General features: G+C 44.9%; 1 protein-coding gene across 1 annotated transcript in view; it reads left to right on the top strand.

Moving 5' to 3' along the window:
- The window catches only part of LOC306970928 (TLC domain-containing protein 3A-like), a 46,220-nt gene that overhangs the window by 8,644 nt on the left and 14,553 nt on the right, over nt 1-23,023 (top strand). Inside the window, exons 2-3 of the mRNA XM_079567017.1 lie at nt 7,815-7,901; nt 20,225-20,444. Coding sequence (XP_079423143.1) covers nt 7,815-7,901; nt 20,225-20,444 — 307 coding nt within the window. The remainder of the gene's footprint in view (nt 1-7,814; nt 7,902-20,224; nt 20,445-23,023) is intronic.

Here is a 23,023-nt window from a genome sequence, read left to right as displayed (position 1 = left end):
GTCCATCTGTGATAAACCAGGTCCATCTGATAAACCAGGTCCATCTGTGATAAACCAGGTCCATCTGTGATAAACCAGGACCATCTGATAAACCAGGACCATCTGTGATAAACCAGGACCATCTGATAAACCAGGACCATCTGATAAACCAGGTCCATCTGTGATAAACCAGGACCATCTGATAAACCAGGACCATCTGTGATAAACCAGGACCATCTGATAAACCAGGACCATCTGTGATAAACCAGGACCATCTGATAAACCAGGTCCATCTGTGATAAACCAGGTCCATCTGATAAACCAGGACCATCTGTGATAAACCAGGACCATCTGATAAACCAGGTCCATCTGTGATAAACCAGGACCATCTGTGATGAACCAGGACCATCTGTGATAAACCAGGTCCATCTGTGATAAACCAGGACCATCTGTGATAAACCAGGACCATCTGATAAACCAGGTCCATCTGTGATAAACCAGGACCATCTGTGATAAACCAGGTCCATCTGATAAACCAGGACCATCTGATAAACCAGGTCCATCTGTGATAAACCAGGACCATCTGTGATAAACCAGGACCATCTGATAAACCAGGACCATCTGATAAACCAGGTCCATCTGTGATAAACCAGGACCATCTGATAAACCAGGACCATCTGTGATAAACCAGGACCATCTGTGATAAACCAGGACCATCTGATAAACCAGGACCATCTGTGATAAACCAGGACCATCTGATAAACCAGGTCCATCTGTGATAAACCAGGTCCATCTGATAAACCAGGTCCATCTGTGATAAACCAGGACCATCTGATAAACCAGGACCATCTGATAAACCAGGTCCATCTGTGATAAACCAGGACCATCTGATAAACCAGGACCATCTGTGATAAACCAGGACCATCTGTGATAAACCAGGACCATCTGTGATAAACCAGGACCATCTGATAAACCAGGTCCATCTGTGATAAACCAGGTCCATCTGATAAACCAGGACCATCTGATAAACCAGGTCCATCTGTGATAAACCAGGTCCATCTGTGATAAACCAGGACCATCTGATAAACCAGGACCATCTGATAAACCAGGTCCATCTGTGATAAACCAGGTCCATCTGATAAACCAGGTCCATCTGTGATAAACCAGGACCATCTGTGATAAACCAGGTCCATCTGATAAACCAGGACCATCTGTGATAAACCAGGACCATCTGTGATAAACCAGGACCATCTGTGATCAACCAGGACCATCTGTGATAAACCAGGACCATCTGTGATAAACCAGGTCCATCTGTGATAAACCAGGACCATCTGATAAACCAGGACCATCTGATAAACCAGGTCCATCTGTGATCAACCAGGACCATCTGTGATAAACCAGGTCCATCTGTGATCAACCAGGACCATCTGTGATAAACCAGGTCCATCTGTGATAAACCAGGTCCATCTGTGATAAACCAGGACCGAGGCCCAAATGTTCGCATGGATTTGGGAACCAATCAGGAGTGAGGAAGGACGGCGAGACGATGACGAGCTCCTCCATAAACGGAAGCTTGTGGTTTATTTACGGATCCAACATGGCGGCGGCAGACGCGACGCTTTAGGCCGAGTTCTAAAGAGTTCAGCTGAACGTTTACAGCGGGTTCGTCAGACGCGTGAGAGACATTCAGCACAATAAACGACTCTGGACCATCCTAAACCACACCTCTCCTACCAGAACATGGTGACCCCAGAACATGGTGACCCCAGAACATGGTGACCCCAGAACATGGTGACCCCAGAACATGGTGACCCCAGAACATGGTGACCCCAGAACATGGTGACCCCAGAACACGGTGACCCCAGAACATGGTGACCCCAGAACATGGTGATCCCAGAACATGGTGATCCCAGAACATGGTGACCCCAGAACATGGTGACCCCAGAACATGGTGACCCCAGAACATGGTGACCCCAGAACATGGTGACCCCAGAACATGGTGACCCCAGAACATGGGCACCCCAGACTAAACATCTATTGGGGCTTTTCCACCAAGGTGCTGGTTCTGGGCTGGTTCTGGGCTGGTTCAGAGCTGGTTCAGAGCTGGTTCAGAGCTGGTTCAGAGCTGGTTCAGAGCTGGTTCTGGGCTGGTTCAGAGCTGGTTCTGGGCTGGTTCAGAGCTGGTTCTGGGCTGGTTCAGGGCTGGTTCTGGGCTGGTTCAGAGCTGGTTCTGGGCTGGTTCAGAGCTGGTTCAGAGCTGGTTCAGAGCTGGTTCAGAGCTGGTTCAGAGCTGGTTCAGAGCTGGTTCAGGGCTGGTTCTGGGCTGGTTCTGGGCTGGTTCTGACCTGGTTCTGGGCTGGTTCTGGGCTGGTTCAGAGCTGGTTCAGAGCTGGTTCAGAGCTGGTTCAGGGCTGGTTCAGAGCTGGTTCAGGGCTGGTTCTGGGCTGGTTCAGAGCTGGTTCAGAGCTGGTTCAGAGCTGGTTCAGAGCTGGTTCAGGGCTGGTTCTGGGCTGGTTCAGAGCTGGTTCAGAGCTGGTTCAGAGCTGGTTCAGAGCTGGTTCTGGGCTGGTTCAGAGCTGGTTCAGAGCTGGTTCAGAGCTGGTTCAGGGCTGGTTCTGGGCTGGTTCTGGGCTGGTTCTGACCTGGTTCTGGGCTGGTTCTGGGCTGGTTCTGGTGCCGGGTTGGTTCCATCCTGACTTGGTTTCCCACCAAAATGAGAGCTGTGCCTATTGTCATAGCAACGCTTTGGGAAGTCAACATCAAACATGGATAGTAACATCTCACTACAGCCACTTCTGGTTATAAAATACAGAAAAATAAGTTTATGTTTCAGTCACAGCAGCCGTTAAAGGAACAGGCCACCGTTTTTACATACTGAGATATGTTCTTACCTAGCCTTAGTGGAGTTAATATATCCCCGTCTGGTCTTTGTCCGTGCGCTCACACATACGCAGCCTCTCCCACATGTCACATAGCTCCAAAAAAGCTCACGATAGAAGCTACCAAGCTCTTCCACGTGTTCCCTATTTAAATAAAGTTACGTGAAGTGTTTTCATGCCAAGTATATTTACACAGAAATGTAGCATGTGGATTTTATAAGCAGATAAAAAGGGGGACTATATTGTGAGGCGTAATGATACAGGCGCAGTAACTCCTAAAGACTTCCCCGCTCACTTCCGTCAGTAGAAGCTGCGTGACTTGTACAGAGCCTTTTACAACAAGCAGAAAATATATTTTGGGAAAGTGCTGCACATTCCTGCCTCATGGTGGAGCTCCTGAGTCCTGTGTCGTTGTAAATCTGTGAAACATTACTACACTATATACTTTCTGCTTGTTATCACAGCCCGGCACGATGCACGTAAAAGGCATCGTTCACAAGTTATCCAGGCTTCTTCAACTGTTCTCTGCTGCTCTACAAGTCACGCAGCTTCTACTGACGGAAGTGAGCGGGGAAGTCTTTAGGAGTTACTGCTCCTGTATCATTACGCCTCACAATATAGTCCCCCTTTTTATCTGCTTATAAAATCCACATGTTACATTTCTGTGTAAATATACTTCACATGAAAACACTTGACGTAACTTTATTTAAATAGGGAACACGTGGAAGAGCTTGGTAGCTTCTATCGTGAGCTTTTTTGGAGCTATGTGACATGTGGGAGAGGCTGCGTATGTGTGAGCGCACGGACAAAGACCAGACGGGGATATATTAACTCCACTAAGGTTAGGTAAGAACATATCTCAGTGTGTAAAAACGGTGGCCTGTTCCTTTAACATTTTGATTTCTTCTTTCTAACTCTTGTTTTAGCTAAAGAGCATAGAGCAAAACAACAGTTTCCTCCACAGAGACTGTTTCTCCAGGAAGTTCTAAGCACAAACTTACTAATACTGATGTTTGTTGGAGGAGAGAGCCACGCCCCCAGCCGCTGACATCACTGGTGCTCGTTTCTTGGTCCAGCTTTTAACTGGTTCCCGACCGGCACCAGATTTTGGAACCAAGAGCCAGCGCTTTCTCAGTGGAAAATGAAAGAACCGGTTCTGAAACTGGAACTGGCCCAGACCCAGCACCGGCACCAGCCTGGTGGAAACGGGCTAGCTGTGAGTTTAGTCTGGTGTTAGCCAGGCTAGTGTTTGAACGTGGTCGACTCAGTTTCCTGACGCTCAGTGAAGGCGGCGTGGGAGCGTGCGGCGCCGCGGGCAGCGAAGGCGCAAAGATACGCCTCGGTCTGGAGCGAGGTCAGCGCCGACTCCACACATTAACCCAGTTCTTCACCCAGTTACCGACCGGTCAGTCCTGGTTACAGAGGGGGTGTTCTGCTTTAAAGAGGGGGTGTTCTGCTTTTTTCTAGGGATGCACCGATACCACATTTTCTAAAACTGATACGAGTACGAGTACTTTGATCTAAGTACTCGCCGATACCGAATACCGATACGAGTACAAGGCATTTTCTTCAACATTCTTACCTTTTTCCACAGCAGATTGGTTTGTAATTAGCAAATTTACTCATGTACATTTCCTTAAGTAAAGTCGGCGACACATTTAAGAGCAGTTATATTAGAATTGTGCTGATGCCATTTATTTATTTATTTTATTTTCATTCAATATCATTTTTAGTTTTTATGTCTCTGTCCATCATAGACAGAAAAGCCCATGTCCTAAAGCTCCCAATGCCTGAGCTTTATTCATTTATGTGTTTTTATTTAACAATAGTATTGAGATGTTCCTTAAATGGTCTCTTTTCGTCTTTACTTCAGCTCCTGTAGATTTTCTCGTGTGTTTGTAGTAACTTAGCGAGAAGCTACAGCGTTTTCATTGTTCTGCTGCAGCTCATTTTCCCTCAATATAAACATGCTGTATGTCTTTAATCTGGATTTTCTGAGGACTTTTTAGTCGCTGGGTTAGTTTTTCAGATGAATAAACCCCTGGGCTTAAAACTGCGTCAGAATGGCTGAAACTGTGCTAGCCGCGAGTTAGCATCGTTAGCCTGTATGTTGTAAACACTGCAGACGCTGCAGCGAGTTAGCATCGTTAGCCTGTATGTTGTAAACACTGCAGACGCTGCAGCGAGTTAGCATCGTTAGCCTGTATGTTGTAAACACTGCAGACGCTGCAGCGAGTTAGCATCGTTAGCCTGTATGTTGTAAACACTGCAGACGCTGCAGCGAGTTAGCATCGTTAGCCTGTATGTTGTAAACACTGCAGACGCAGCAGCGAGTTAGCATCGTTAGCCTGTATGTTGTAAACACTGCAGACGCTGCAGCGAGTTAGCATCGTTAGCCTGTATGTTGTAAACACTGCAGACGCTGCAGCGAGTTAGCATCGTTAGCCTGTATGTTGTAAACACTGCAGACGCAGCAGCGAGTTAGCATCGTTAGCCTGTATGTTGTAAACACTGCAGACGCTGCAGCGAGTTAGCATCGTTAGCCTGTATGTTGTAAACACTGCAGACGCTGCAGCGAGTTAGCATCGTTAGCCTGTATGTTGTAAACACTGCAGACGCAGCAGCGAGTTAGCATCGTTAGCCTGTATGTTGTAAACACTGCAGACGCTGCAGCGAGTTAGCATCGTTAGCCTGTATGTTGTAAACACTGCAGACGCTGCAGCTCTAACAACATTAAGCTCTGGTTAAATCCAGCTCAGACTCTGGTTTAGAGGCGCAGTCTGTGATAAAGTCAGCTCTATGTGGATTATTGTGTTTACACTAAACTATTCTACAGTTTGTTGCTTCTTCTCTCCTCAGCTGAGAGCTGCGCCTCGTAGCTGCGCCTCGGAGCCGCGCTCACCGCACGTCAAATGGTATCGGTTTCTGGTATCGGGACCTCATGAATGAGTATGAGTACAAGCCTGTGGTATCGGCCTGATACCCGATACTGGTATCGGTATCGGTGCATCCCTACTTTTGTCAGTCCCATAGCACCAGTCTATATCTCACTACAATGATGACAAACCTTCTGTCGGTCTGTAAATGCAGTAAATTAGAATAACTGCCTTGTATAAAATGTCTCTCTCAAAATGGCTGTAGTGAATGTCTTGAAATAGGCCTCTGTCTCTTTAAGAACCTCTGAGCCTTTAGACACGCCCCCTCCACACGCTGTCTGTGGCATCAGTGGGGAGTGGGTTCTGCTGAGGAGCAGTGGTTGGTTACTCGGCTGGTGACCAAAGCTCGGAGGCGTCTCCAGGAGGTGGGGGCGTTCCTAGGAGGACTCAGGCAAACCTATCCCTAAAATGGCCGCCATCAGAGTTTTTACAGATTACTCAGAAATACGTGAATGTGCCAAGGCAACACTTCAGCCATGTTTTTAATGAGGGAGTGACAGAATAACAGGACGGAAAGCTGGAAAAGTTCAGTCTGGTTGTAGCTCAGTCTGGTTGTAGCTCAGTCTGGTTGTAGTGCTGCTGGTTGTAGTGCAGAGTCTGGTTGTAGTTCAGTCTCGTTGTAGCTCAGTCTGGTTGTAGTGCTGCTGGTGCTGCTGGTGGACTGTGGCGGCCGTGGGCAAAGTGGCGACAGGCTCCTCTGTGTCCGAGTCCACTCTTTGTCCTCTCAGATCATTAGAGGGAAAAGTGCTTCTTTGTTTGGGCCGTTTTCAAAGCCGCTCATTCATCTGTTCTGAGGAAACAAAGTCCGGCTTAAAGACCTGCTGCACATTTACACGGGATAACGAGCGTGTGACTGTGATTACCATGTGTTTCTGCTGGAGGCCCCCCCATACACCAGACCCCCCCACACCAGGCCCCCCCCACACCAGACCCCCCCATACACCAGGCCCCCCCATACACCAGGCCCCCCCACACCAGGCCCCCCCACACACCAGGCCCCCCACACCAGGCCCCCCAGCACCAGACCCCCCCATACACCAGGCCTGCTGAACTGTTGACTCAGCTGTTTGATTACAGCACGAGCCGCTGCAGGTCAATGGGAAACTCTCCTGCTGTGGAGACTTGGACATGAGGAAAACACGCCGAAAGTTTCCGGTCATTCTGTATTCACTAAACAACGAGGTTTTATTCATAAAAACGGCCTGTAAACTGGGGAGTCCGGCTCAGGCTCTGGCTCTGGCTCTGGCTCAGGCTCTGGTTCAGGTTCAGGCTCTGGCTCAGGCTCAGCCTGTAGCCTGTAGGCTGTAGCCCTTATCCCTTAGCCCTTAGCCCTTAGCCTTTAGCCCGTACCCCTTAGCCCTTAGCCTTTAGCCCGTAGCCTTTAGCCTTTAGCCCGTACCCCTTAGCCCTTAGCCTTTAGCCCGTAGCCTTTAGCCTTTAGCCCGTACCCCTTAGCCCTTAGCCTTTAGCCCGTAGCCTTTAGCCTTTAGCCCGTACCCCTTAGCCCTTAGCCTTTAGCCCGTAGCCTTTAGCCTTTAGCCCGTACCCCTTAGCCCTTAGCCTTTAGCCCGTAGCCTTTAGCCTTTAGCCCGTACCCCTTAGCCCTTAGCCTTTAGCCCGTAGCCTTTAGCCTTTAGCCCGTACCCCTTAGCCCTTAGCCTTTAGCCCGTAGCCTTTAGCCTTTAGCCCGTAGCCTTTAGCCTTTAGCCCGTAGCCCGTAGTGCGTGTCACTGGTCGGGCTCCGGACCGTTAGTTTATTTCTGACCGATACTTAAACATGTGTCTGGAGCCATAAAACAGACCAATACATTTCATTTATTCCTTTTCCTCCCATTGATTTTTTCCCCACATTTTGTTTTTGTTCACTTTCCAATGCTGTCACTTTGTCAACAACCTCACTGAGGCTGTGTCCTCTGTCCACCCTCGTCTCTGTGCTGATGGAGGAGACACTGAGGCTCTGTCCACCCTGGTCCCCTCGTCCCCACACACTCATGTAACGGTTCCTGTGCTTGTGTTCCAGGCTGGTGTCGTCGGTGCACGCCCTCATGGCCACGGCGGCCGGAGTCGTGGTCGTCACGTCCTGCTGGAACGACGTCATCAACGCCAGGTGAGCAAGTCTCTACAGACTCATAACATCAAACCAGCCACAAAACCACAACCACGACCAACAGACACAGACAACTATTACATAACATCATTTATAGATATTTCTGTAACAATTTAACCTCTTACCACCCGCCTGAACCCTCTTTGGCTATAGGCCTGTGGAACACCTCATTTGAAAGCTAAGACCCACAAAACTGATCCTTTTCCTCGTGTTGTTGCTGTGTTTTGTCACCTTTATTATGTTTTTTTTTTTTTTTTTACTTTTACAGTCATAGTCATAGTTTATGTCTTTTTTTTTTTTTTTTTGTCACTTGTTGGTCACATTTTTGTTGAATTTTTGTTGAATTTCTGGTGAATTTTTGTCACTTTTTTGTTGCGTTTACATCCTTGTTTTCTTCTCACTTTTTGTGGCTGTTTTGTTGCTTTTTTCCCAAGAAGCTTTTTGATTGGGGTAAAGCCTGGAGAAAATGGGATCCGTTCAGGTGGGAGTGAAGAGGTTAAGAAATATAAAGAAAAATCATTTGCTGAAAAGGCCCCGGTTTGGCGGAACGACCTGTTTGACTCTAGACTTTATTGATCTGACTCTGGAGAAGAACATTCACTTTTTCACTTAGAGAAAGACTGTTGTATCTTGTGTCTCTGGTATCGGTTAATATCGGATATCGGCCAATATTGAAGCAGAAAACCTGGATCGGTCAGGGGCGCAGATAGGTTTTTGAAACTGGGGGGGACAAAGCTGCTCAGGCATGACAACCTATCAAACTTAATTGCCCATCATTGCAAGACAATAATGCGTATTGGTACGGTTTCTAATCACTCACCAAGCATGCCACATGACGTATGAAAAAGCAGTCCTGACGTAGGCTACACTGTCTGATAACCAAGTAAACCAACAGCTCGCGTTTCGCATTTTGACACACGCACAGCCCAGTCAACACAAACACATGAGCGCAATACCGTTTCTCGCCGCATATCAAAGTGAATGGTCAAGGGAGGCGCTGTTTCGCACATTGCAAAATGCTTGCAAGATATTTTTCTTCATAAAAGTGAGGGGGACGGATCCAGGTGAATGAAAATCTGGGTACGTCATGTCCCCCCCGTCCCCCCCGCTATCTGCGCCCATGGGATCGGTGCATCATTAAGGACCTAAACAGGGATGTTTTTAATAAACCAGCGCTCAGCCCCTGATACAGCGCCCCCTGCTGGCACAGTTCTACAGTTTAGAAGCTTCACACACAGGGTTATAGACCAGACATTCGGGAAGAGACAAACCCAAACCGGAGTCAAACTTTCAGACGCTGAGATCCTCCTCTCTCTCTGTGAGTGAACCCAGGTCTGCAGCGCTGGCAGAGGAACAAACCCGTCTGCCCTCTGACCCGGGCGCCTCCTTCCTCTTCAGGCCCCGCCCCCTCCGCGTGAGGCTAATCCTGAGTCAGCGCTAATCTGCCCCGACTGGACCTCGCTCCTCATTCACTGAAGCTCAACTCTGTCAGACTAAACTAAACTAACTAAACTAACTCTACCAGGTTTATTCTGATCCAGGAAGTGACTCCAACATGGCTGCTCTTTCCCACGCTTTTTCATTCACAAATACTGACGAGTTTGGTATCCAAGTGTAGCAGGAAAGGCTGTAATCCCAACATGGTCATTTCCTCTGTGGGAGGAACATACACAGGGCATGTGCTTAAGACCTATGCTCTGCTATATGATCTCATTATTTTACTGTTACAAATATGTCACGTCACTCCTGTTACTCATATGTGTGAATCCAAGTATTTTTCTATTCTAACTTATTTAGTCAATATATACAAGAAATGTAGTTTCAGTGGGGACAGCCTGTGCTTCTGTGCTAGTTAGCATTAGCATTAGCATTTGCCTGCAATTGGCAAATTTTGTCATTCCTGGTTCCATTCTGAGAAAGAGGAACAGGAAGAACCCATTAAACAAATTTAAAAGAGAGACTGAGATGCCCCCATACATTTTGTTCACCTAAACCTTTCTCAATTTAAAGAATATCAAGAAAAATCTTTTTTTTAAAAGCTGAAAAAGCACCGTTTTGGGGAAATACCCATTTGACTAAAACTAAATTCAAATATGTGTCAAAGTTCACACTGGTTTTGGAAAAGCTGCTTTTATTTTTAGAAACAGTGAATGTTTTACCAGCTCAAGTCTTACAAAGCATTTTAAATACACAAACTAAATATCTGTTGTTTTCTTTCATTCGGTCGATACTTGTGAGTAATTATTCAATCTCAATATTCTTATTATGGGATGAGGTTGTTCAAACTTGAATGGTTAAAATGCCTAATGTGAAAAATGAAGTTCTTAGATTTGTACCACTGTGAAATCAGAAACTACAGTCTGACTCTTGGATTTTCTTTACAGTCCATTCATATAATGCAAGTTCAAAAACAGGTCTTGTTTATTAGATTTTGTGCTCTTAAAAAGGTCTTAAAAAGTCTTAAATTTGACTTGTCCAAATCTGCAGATACCCTGTCGGTCCGATTCTGGGTCCGAGTCTCGGTCCGAGTCTCGGTCCGAGTCTGGGTCCGAGTCTCTGTCCGAGTCTCTGTCCGAGTCTCGGTCCGAGTCTCTGTCCGAGTCTCTGTCCGAGTCTCTGTCCGAGTCTCTGTCCGAGTCTCGGTCCGAGTCTCTGTCCGAGTCTCTGTCCGAGTCTCTGTCCGAGTCTCTGTCCGAGTCTCTGTCCAAGTCTCGGTCTGAGTCTGGGTCCGAGTCTGGGTCCGAGTCTGGGTCCGAGTCTCGCTCCGAGTCTCGGTCCGAGTCTCGCTCCGAGTCTCTGTCCGAGTCTCGGTCCGAGTCTCGGTCCGAGTCTCGGTCCGAGTCTCTGTCCGAGTCTCTGTCCGAGTCTCTGTCCGAGTCTCTGTCCGAGTCTCTGTCCGAGTCTCTGTCCGAGTCTCGGTCCGAGTCTCTGTCCGAGTCTCTGTCCGAGTCTCTGTCCGAGTCTCTGTCCGAGTCTCTGTCCGAGTCTCTGTCCGAGTCTCGGTCCGAGTCTGGGTCCGAGTCTCTGTCCGAGTCTCTGTCCGAGTCTCTGTCCGAGTCTCGGTCCGAGTCTCTGTCCGAGTCTCTGTCCGAGTCTCTGTCCGAGTCTCTGTCCAAGTCTCGGTCTGAGTCTGGGTCCGAGTCTGGGTCCGAGTCTGGGTCCGAGTCTGGGTCCGAGTCTCGGTCCGAGTCTCGCTCCGAGTCTCGGTCCGAGTCTCGCTCCGAGTCTCTGTCCGAGTCTCTGTCCGAGTCTCTGTCCGAGTCTCGCTCCGAGTCTCTGTCCGAGTCTCGCTCCGAGTCTCGCTCCGAGTCTCTGTCCGAGTCTCTGTCCGAGTCTCTGTCCGAGTCTCGCTCCGAGTCTCTGTCCGAGTCTCGCTCCGAGTCTCGCTCCGAGTCTCTGTCCGAGTCTCTGTCCGAGTCTCTGTCCGAGTCTCTGTCCGAGTCTCGCTCCGAGTCTCTGTCCGAGTCTCTGTCCGAGTCTCGGTCCGAGCTGTGAGAAACGGAGCTTCAGGTCCTCGGACTTTCCAAACACATGAAGGCGGCTTTAGCGGCGACTGCTCAGCTGAGCGGCGCCGCGTGACACGCACACACGGCTTATCACGCAGTCACGCACACACGTACACACACACACACACACACACACACACACACACACACACACACACACACACACACACACACACACACACACACACACACTGTGCTAATACTCGGCACAATCTGTCAGCGAACCTCCCTGACCTCATTTACTAAAACCACGGCTCTGCGTCCTCTTACACAGACCGTCTTTTAGCGCCGCCACACGATCCTGAACCAAATCACCACCAGAGGGAATGGAAACGCCAAAATGAAACACTGAGGCTGTGAAACTGAGCTGGAACACGGCGTTAATGAGGGGTGATTTAACCCCTTAACCCCCACCTGAACCGAGCACAGTTTCTCCAGTTTGGCTTTACCCCAATCCAAAAGCTTCTGGAAAAAAGGTGTGAAAATAGCAACAAAACTGAGACGAAAACAATGATGGAAATGTGACAAAAAACTGAGGAAACATTGACAAAAAAATTGAAAAATTGATGAAAACTTGGCAAAAATGTCACAAGAAATTGACAAAAAATTGACGAAAAAACGACAAAAATGTGACAAAAATTACAAAAAGTCAAAAAAAATTACAAAAATGTGATAAAATTAGACAAAAAAATCACCAAAATTTGACAAAAAATGACAAAAAAAAAGACAAAAAAATGACAAAAAAATGAAAAAAAGTGACAAAAAAAATGAAAAAAAATTGACAAAAAATGACTAAAAAAATGACAAAAAATTGACAAAAAATGACAAAAAAAAAGAAAAAAAAAAGAAAAAAAAATTACAAACAAATTACAAAAAAATGACAAAAAAGTTACAAAAATGAGTTGAATAACCAACAAAAAAATGATGGGGAAAAATCTGACGTGGGGAAAAAGATCCTCTCGGTTCAGGCGGGAGTTAAGAGGTTAAAGTGCAGGTCAAAAGTTCAGAAACACTTTCAATGTTTCTTTGTTTCCACTGAAGATGTTAAAGTCTGAATGAACTCATGGATTATGGAGGAAATCACTTTAATCTGCTTTATATTTAAAATTCCTTTATTCTTTATCAGGTCTTGTTCCTGAAACAGTTTAACGTCTGTGAAGTCCAAACCATTTCTGTAACGAAGCAGAATAAGAGTCTGTTTCAAACATAATTCCAGATGAGTAAACACATAAACGAGAAAACATAGTGGAAAAATTAAACTTTAAAAAGTGTTTTTAAACCTTTGACCTGAACTGTGCAGCGTTAAGTCATGTTTTATTTTAGTTTTTGTTGATTGACAAAAACGTTATTTTATTTTTAGTCTTTTTTTTTTAGAAAACTTTATTACAAATATGACTAATGCACTCATTTACATTAGTGATATTTATCATATTGACATTAGTGATATTTATCATATTTACATGAGTGATATTTATCATGTTTACATTAGTGATATTAATCATATTGACATTAGTGATATTTATCATATTGACATTAGTGATATTTATCATATTGACATGAGTGATATTTATCATATTTACATTAGTGATATTAATCATATTTACATGAGTGATATTAATCATATTTACATGAGTGATATTTATCATATTTACATTAGTGATATTTATCATATTTACATTAGTGATATTTATCATATTTACATTAGTGATATTTATCATGTTTACATTAGTGATATTTATCATATTCACATTAGTGATATTAATCATATTTACATTAGTGATATTTATCATGTTTACATTAGTGATATTTATCATGTTTACACTAGTGATATTTATCATATTTACATGAGTGATATTAATCATATTTACATGAGTGATATTAATCATATTTACATGAGTGATATTTATCATATTTACATTAGTGATATTTATCATATTCACATTAGTGATATTAATCATATTTACATTAGTGATATTTATCATATTTACATTAGTGATATTTATCATATTTACATTAGTGATATTTATCATATTTACATTAGTGATATTTATCATATTTACATGAGTGATATTTATCATATTTACATGAGTGATATTTATCATATTTACATGAGTGATATTTATCATATTTACATTAGTGATATTTATCATATTTACATTAGTGATATTTATCATATTTACATTAGTGATATTTATCATGTTTACATTAGTGATATTAATCATATTTACATGAGTGATATTTATCATGTTTACATTAGTGATATTTATCATGTTTACATTAGTGATATTAATCATATTTACATGAGTGATATTTATCATATAGACATTAGTGATATTTATCATATTTACATTAGTGATATTTATCATATAGACATTAGTGATATTTATCATATTTACATTAGTGATATTTATCATATTTACATTAGTGATATTTATCATATTTACATTAGTGATATTTATCATATTTACATTAGTGATATTTATCATATTTACATGAGTGATATTTATCATATTTACATGAGTGATATTTATCATATTTACATTAGTGATATTTATCATATTTACATTAGTGATATTTATCATATTTACATTAGTGATATTTATCATATTTACATTAGTGATATTTATCATATTTACATTAGTGATATTTATCATATTTACATGAGTGATATTTATCATATAGACATTAGTGATATTTATCATGTTTACATTAGTGATATTTATCATATAGACATTAGTGATATTTATCATATAGACATTAGTGATATTTATCATATTTACATTAGTGATATTTATCATATTTACATTAGTGATATTTATCATATTTACATTAGTGATATTTATCATATTTACATTAGTGATATTTATCATATTTACATTAGTGATATTTATCATATTTACATTAGTGATATTTATCATATTTACATGAGTGATATTTATCATATTTACATGAGTGATATTTATCATATTTACATGAGTGATATTTATCATATTTACATGAGTGATATTTATCATATTTACATTAGTGATATTTATCATATTTACATTAGTGATATTTATCATGTTTACATTAGTGATATTAATCATATTTACATAAGTGATATTTATCATATTTACATTAGTGATATTTATCATGTTTACATTAGTGATATTAATCATATTTACATGAGTGATATTTATCATATAGACATTAGTGATATTTATCATATTTACATTAGTGATATTTATCATATAGACATTAGTGATATTTATCATATTTACATTAGTGATATTTATCATATTTACATGAGTGATATTTATCATATTTACATGAGTGATATTTATCATATTTACATGAGTGATATTTATCATATTTACATTAGTGATATTTATCATATTTACATTAGTGATATTTATCATATTTACATTAGTGATATTTATCATGTTTACATTAGTGATATTAATCATATTTACATGAGTGATATTTATCATATTTACATTAGTGATATTTATCATATTTACATGAGTGATATTTATCATATTTACATGAGTGATATTTATCATATTTACATGAGTGATATTTATCATATTTACATTAGTGATATTTATCATATTTACATTAGTGATATTTATCATATTTACATTAGTGATATTTATCATGTTTACATTAGTGATATTAATCATATTTACATGAGTGATATTTATCATATTTACATTAGTGATATTTATCATATTTACATTAGTGATATTTATCATATTTACATGAGTGATATTTATCATATTTACATTAGTGATATTTATCATATTTACATTAGTGATATTTATCATATTTATCCATCCATCCATTTTCTTCCGCTTTATCCGGGGCCGGGTCGCGGGGGCAGCAGTCTCAACAGAGATGCCCAAACTTCCCGATCCACACACACCTCCTCCAGCTGTTCTGGGGGGACCCCGAGGCGACACCAGGCCAGCTCGGAGACATAGTCCCACCACCGTGTCCTGGGTCTTCCACGAGGCCTTGTCCCACTAGGACATGCCTGGAACACCTCCCGCGGGAGGCGACCAGGAGGTATCCGGAACAGATGCCCAAGCCACCTCAGCTGCTCCTTTCGACGTGAAGGAGCAGCGACTCTACTCCGAGCTCCTCCCGGGTAACTGAGCTCCTCACCCGATCTCGGAGGGTGCGCCCAGCCACCCTGCGAAGGAAACTCATTTCGGCCGCTTGTATTCGCGATCTTGTCCTTTCGGTCATGACCCAAATCTCATGACCATAGGTGAGGGTGGGAACGTAGATCGATCGGTAAATCGAGAGCTTTGCCCCGACTCAGCTCCCTCTTCACCACGACAGACCGATGCAGCGACCGCATCACTGCTGACGCCGCACCGATCCGTCTATCGATCTCACGCTCCATCCGTCCCTCACTGAGAACAAGACCTGAGATACTTGAACTCCTCCACTTGAGGTAAGGACTCCCCACCGACCTGTAGAGGGGAAGCCACCTTTTTCCGGTGGAGAACCATGGCCTCGGATTTGGAGGTGCTGATCCTCATCCCGGCCGCTACACACTCGGCTGCAAACCGCCCCAGAGCAGCTGGAGGTCCTGGTTCGTTGAAGCCATCAGAACAACATCGTCCGCAAACAGCAGAGATGAGACTCTGAGGCTCCCAAACCGGACACCCTCCGGCCCCTCCGGCCCCTGACTGCGCCTAGAAATTCTGTACATAAAAGTAATGAACAGAACTGGTGACAAAGGGCAGCCCTGGCGGAGACCAACACGCACCGGGAACAGGTCTGACTTACTGCCGGCAAAGCTCCTGCTGCTCATACAGGGAACGGACAGCCCTTAGCAGAGGGCCCCGGACCCCATACTCCCGGAGCACCCCCCACAGGGCACCACGAGGGCCCCGGACCCCATACTCCCGGAGCACCCCCCACAGGGCACCACGAGGGACACGGTCGAACGCTTTCTCCAGATCCACAAAACACATGTGGACTGGTTGGGCGAACTCCCATGAACCCTCGAGTACCCGACGGAGGGTATAGAGTTGGTCCAGTGTGCCACGACCAGGACGAAAACCGCATTGTTCCTCCTGGATCCGAGGTTCAACTATCGGCCGCATCCTCCTCTCCAGCACCCTGGAGTAGACCTTACCGGGGAGGCTAAGGAGGGTGATTCCTCTGTAATTGGAACACACCCTCCGATCCCCCTTCTTAAAGAGAGGGACCACCACCCCGGTCTGCCAATCCAGGGGCACTGTCCCCGACCGCCACGCGATGTTGCAGAGACGCGTCAGCCAAGACAGTCCTACAACATCCAGAGACTTAAGGTACTCAGGGCGAATCTCATCCCGGAGCCCCCGAGGAGCTTTCTCACCACCTTGGTGACTTCAGCCCCGGTGATGGGCGAGCCCACCTCCGAGTCCTCAGCCTCTGCTTCCTCATTGGAAGACGTGACGACGGGATTGAGGAGGTCCTCGAAGTACTCCTTCCACCGCCCGACGACATCCCCAGTCGAGGTCAGCAGCCCCCCACCCGCACTGTAAACAGTGTTGGTGAAGCACTGCTTCCCCCTCCTGAGGCGCCGGATGGTTTGCCAGAATCTCTTCGAGGCCGACCGATAGTCTTCCTCCATGGCCTCCCCGAACTCCTCCCAGACACGAGTTTTTGCCTCCGCAACCGCACGAGCTGCAGCACGCTTGGCCTGCCGGTACCTCTCAGCTGCCTCAGGAGTCCCACAAGCCAACAAGGCCAGGTAGGACTCCTTCTTCAGCTTGACGGCATCCCTTACTTCCGGGCGCCACCACCGGGTTCGGGGATTGCCGCCGCGACAGGCACCAGAGACCTTACGGCCACAACTACGAGCAGCCGCATCGACAATGGAGGAGGAGAACAGAGTCCACTCTGACTCCATGTCCCCCGCCTCCCCCGGAATCTGGGTGAAGCTCTTCCGGAGGTGGGAGTTGAAGACCCCACTGACAGAGGGATCCACCAGACGTTCCCAGCAGACCCTCACAACACGCTTGGGCCTGCCAGGTTTGACCGGCTTCCTCCCCTGCCAGCGGATCCAGCTCACCACCAGGTGGTGATCAGTTGACAGCTCCGCCCCTCTCTTCACCCGAGTGTCCGAGACACGCGGCCGGAGGTCAGACGACACAACTACAAAGTCGATCATCGACCTCCTGCCTAGGGTGTCCTGGTGCCACGTGCACTTATGGACACCCTTGTGCTCGAACATGGTGTTCGTTATGGACAAACTGTGACTAGCACAGAAGTCCAATAACAGAACACCACTCGGGTTCAGATCGGGGAGGCCGTTCTTCCCAATCACTCCCTCCCAGGTCTCACTGTCGTTACCCACGTGGGCGTTGAAGTCCCCCAGTAGAACAATGGAGTCCCCAGTCGGAGCACTATCTAGTACCCCTCCCAGGGACTCCAAGAAGGCCGGGTACTCTGCACCGATGTTGGGCCCGTAGGCCGAGACAACGGTGAGAGACCTGTCCCCGACCCGAAGGCGTAGGGACGCGACCCTCTCGTCCACCGGGGTGAACTCCAACACGTGACGGCTGAGCTGGGGGGATATGAGCAAACCCACCCCAGCCCGCCGCCTCTCCCCGCGGGCAACTCCAGAAAAATGGAGAGTCCAGCCTCTCTCCAGGAGTTGGGATCCGGAACCCAAGCTGTGCGTGGAGGTGAGCCCGACTATATCTAGTCGGTATCTCTCAACCTCCCGCACAAGCTCAGGCTCCTTCCCCCCCAGCGAGGTGACGTTCCATGTCCCGAACGCCAGAAGCTGTGCATGTGGACCAGGTCGTCGAGGCACCTGCCTCGACTGCCACCCAGTCCTCTCCGCACCCGACCCCTACGGATCCCTCTGCGGGTGGTGGGTCCACAGGAGGGCGGGCCCACGTCGTCCCTTCGGGCTGGGCCCGGCCGGGCCCCGTGGGCAGAGGCCCGGCCACCAGACGCTCGCGTTCGGGCCCCAACCCCAGGTCTGGCTCCAGGGTGGGGCCCCGGCTGCGCCATGCCGGGCGACGTCACGGTCCTTGTATAGTGTACGTCCATGGGGGTCTTTTGAATTGCTCTTCGTCTGACCCGTCACCTCGGACCTGTTTGCCATGGGAGACCCTACCAGGGGCATAAATCCCCAGACAACAGAGCTCCTCGGATCATTCGGGTACTCAAACAACCCCACCACGTTAAGGTAGCAGTTCATGGGGTTGTATCATATTTACATTAGTGATATTTATCATATTTACATGAATGATATTTATCATATTTACATTAGTGATATTTATCATATTGACATTAGTGATATTTATCATATTTACATTAGTGATATTTATCATATTGACATTAGTGATATTTATCATATTGACATTAGTGATATTTATCATATTTACATTAGTGATATTTATCATATTTACATTAGTGATATTTATCATGTTTACATTAGTGATATTTATCATATTCACATTAGTGATATTTATCATATTTACATGAGTGATATTTATCATATTTACATGAATGATATTTATCATATTTACATTAGTGATATTTATCATGTTTACATTAATGATATTTATCATATTCACATTAGTGATATTTATCATATTCACATTAGTGATATTTATCATATTTACATTAGTGATATTTATCATATTCACATTAGTGATATTTATCATATTTACATTAGTGATATTTGTCATATTGACATTAGTGATATTTATCATATTTACATTAGTGATATTTATCATATTTACATTAATGATATTTATCATATTCACATTAATGATATTTATCATATTCACATTAGTGATATTTATCATATTCACATTAGTGATATTTATCATATTTACATTAGTGATATTTATCATATTCACATTAGTGATATTTATCATATTTACATTAGTGATATTTGTCATATTGACATTAGTGATATTTATCATATTTACATTAGTGATATTTATCATATTTACATTAGTGATATTTATCATATTTACATTAGTGATATTTATCATATTGACATTAGTGATATTTATCATATTGACATTAGTGATATTTATCATATTGACATTAGTGATATTTATCATATTTACATTAGTGACATTTATCATATTGACAGTGATATTTATCATATTTACATTAATGATATTTATCATATTGACATTAGTGATATTTATCATATTGACATTAGTGATATTTATCATATTGACATTAGTGATATTTATCATATTTACATTAGTGATATTTATCATATTGACATTAGTGATATTTATCATATTGACATTAGTGATATTTATCATATTGACATTAGTGATATTTATCATATTGACATTAGTGATATTTATCATATTGACATTAGTGATATTTATCATATTGACATTAGTGATATTTATCATATTGACATTAGTGATATTTATCATATTTACATTAGTGATATTTATCATATTTACATTAGTGATATTTATCACATTTACATTAGTGATATTTATCCTCATGATTAAGCTGAACTCTCCCCCTCCTCATGGTTAAGCTGAACTCTCCCCCTCCTCATGGTTAAGCTGAACTCTCCCCCTCCTCATGGTTAAGCTGAACTCTCCCCCTCCTCATGGTTAAGCTGAACTCTCCCCCTCCTCATGGTTAAGCTGAACTCTCCCCCTCCTCATGGTTAAGCTGAACTCTCCCCCTCCTCATGGTTAAACTGAACTCTCCCCCTCCTCATGGTTAAACTGAACTCTCCCCCTCCTCATGCTTAAGCTGAACTCTCCCCCTCCTCATGCTTAAGCTGAACTCTCCCCCTCCTCATGGTTAAGCTGAACTCTCCCCCTTCCTCTGCAGGCACCGTCTGGCCACAGACTTCGTGGTTTATTATGGCGTCCCCTACATGACCTACGACCTCTTCGCCATGTACCTCAGCCACTTCCACCGCTTCCGGGTCAAAGGGCACGAGGAGTACAAGGTCCACTCGCTCCAGACGCTGCAGAGCTTCGTACGGAGAGAGTTCCTCCTGGTGCTTCATCACATCGCTCTGCTGACCGTGCTGCTGCCCGTCACCCTGGTACGGACGACTGCTTTACTCTACATGCTTTAACATGACGTCACCCTGGTACGGACGACTGCTTTACTCTACATGCTTTAACATGACGTCACCCTGGTACGGACGACTGCTTTACTCTACATGCTTTAACATGACGTCACCCTGGTACGGACGACTGCTTTACTATACATGCTTTAACATGACGTCACCCTGGTACGGACGACTGCTTTACTATACATGCTTTAACATGACGTCACCCTGGTACGGACGACTGCTTTACTATACATGCTTTAACATGACGTCACCCTGGTACGGACGACTGCTTTACTTTACTTTACACAGAGACCTACAAAACAGACTAACTTTTTGTTTGGGTTCACATAATACTGTACGTGCTTTTCCCGGACTCGCCTGAGCACCGATAAATGACACCAGTCTGGAATCAAAAAGTCTTAAGTCGAGACGCTGCAGGTGAAGAGGGAAAAAAATGTAAATTTACAGATATCAATTTGAAACTGTTGCTGTCGACACTGGCATAAATGTGAGGAAAAAATACATGGCAAGTTTTCTGTCATTTTATCTTTTCATATAAGAACAAGGTGTTTTATGCCTAAAAATGCCCCAAATTTCCCATTTTTTCGAAATCTGAATAATGGACAGAGCTACATTCAAATGTATGGTTTCATTTTATTGATGAATGAGTTACCAAGACTTTCTCAGAGCGGATTTTGGATTTCTTTTAAAATGAGCTGTTTTTTTAGTGGAAAAAATTGTTAAAAAATAATTTTCGCCTTATTTTTTGACATTCAAAACTCAATAAATGGGGCTTAAGGGATTAAATTATAAAAAATCCCTCTGAAAAAATCTTCCAAATATTGTTCAGTCCAAGGCTGGAAAATGTGAAGTCTTTAGGTCCGACTGACGTGGACATAGTGTCGCCACAATGACAGAAACATGTGTTTGGAGAAAAAGGCCTTGAAATTGTGTTCTCCCATATAAGTCTATGGGGGAACATTGAATCAGCGCAATATTTAAACATGTTATTGTGAAGATTAGGCATGTTTTCTGTTTCCGGGTGAAAGTTTATATGTTCAGAGACAGATTTGGCCCAAAACCTGAAAACTGAAAAAAATGGCTGTAGTGTCTCCTCTCAACAGCAGGTCCCGAAAAGAAAAGTCTGGAAAAGTATAGTTAAAATAAAGAGTAAAGAAGAAGAAACACTTTAGACGCAGGTCACGCCTCATTTACGGAGAATTTACGCTTTACGCTCGTCACATCACGCGTGTCCGAACGTCTTTAATCGAGAGGCGAGAGCCACAGAAACAGAGATACTCCTGAACGAGCGAGAGCCTCCACAGAAACAGAGATACTCCTGAACGAGCGAGAGCCACAGAAACAGAGATACTCCTGAACGAGCGAGAGCCACAGAAACAGAGATACTCCTGAACGAGCGAGAGCCACAGAAACAGAGATACTCCTGAACGAGCGAGAGCCTCCACAGAAACAGAGATACTCCTGAACGAGCGAGAGCCTCCACAGAAACAGAGATACTCCTGAACGAGCGAGAGCCTCCACAGAAACAGAGATACTCCTGAACGAGCGAGAGCCACAGAAACAGAGATACTCCTGAACGAGCGAGAGCCACAGAAACAGAGATACTCCTGAACGAGCGAGAGCCACAGAAACAGATACTCCTGAACGAGCGAGAGCCACAGAAACAGATACTCCTGAACGAGCGAGAGCCACAGAAACAGAGATACTCCTGAACGAGCGAGAGCCACAGAAACAGATACTCCTGAACGAGCGAGAGCCTCCACAGAAACAGAGATACTCCTGAACGAGCGAGAGCCTCCACAGAAACAGGAAGTGCATGAACCGAATCCATCTCTGAGGCCTTTGTTTATTTGTTCAGACTCGACAGGAAGGAAACGTTTCAATAAGCCGTCGTCCGGACCGTGGTGTGACTAACGGCTCCTCGACGACGGGAGGAACTTCCTCAAAGTCTCCAATTATTTAACATTGATGTGTTTCTCAAATACGTGAAGTTTCCGATACTAAAATATGTGTCGTCCAGAGAAAACAGAAGAATCAAGCGGAAGATCAGGTTCAATGTCTGGAAATGTGGGGAAACCGGGACATACAGGTCAGACAGGGAACGGACAGCCCTTAGCAGAGCCCCATACTCCCGGAGCACCCCCCACAGGGCACCACGAGGGCCCCGGACCCCATACTCCCGGAGCACCCCCCACAGGGCACCACGAGGGCCCCGGACCCCATACTCCCGGAGCACCCCCCACAGGGCACCACGAGGGCCCCAGACCCCATACTCCCGGAGCACCCCCCACAGGGCACCACGAGGGCCCCAGACCCCATTCTCCCGGAGCACCCCCACAGGGCACCACGAGGGCCCCGGACCCCATACTCCCGGAACACCCCCCACAGGGCACCACGAGGGCCCCAGACCCCATTCTCCCGGAGCACCCCCACAGGGCACCACGAGGGCCCCGGACCCCATACTCCCGGAACACCCCCCACAGGGCACCACGAGGGCCCCAGACCCCATTCTCCCGGAGCACCCCCCACGAGGGACGCGGTCGAAC

The sequence above is a fragment of the Gobius niger genome (genome assembly GCF_951799975.1).
Source record: "Gobius niger genome assembly, chromosome: 11".
In the NCBI taxonomy this organism is placed as follows: Eukaryota; Metazoa; Chordata; class Actinopteri; order Gobiiformes; family Gobiidae; genus Gobius; species Gobius niger.
This window is presented reverse-complemented; position numbering and strand designations above follow the sequence as displayed.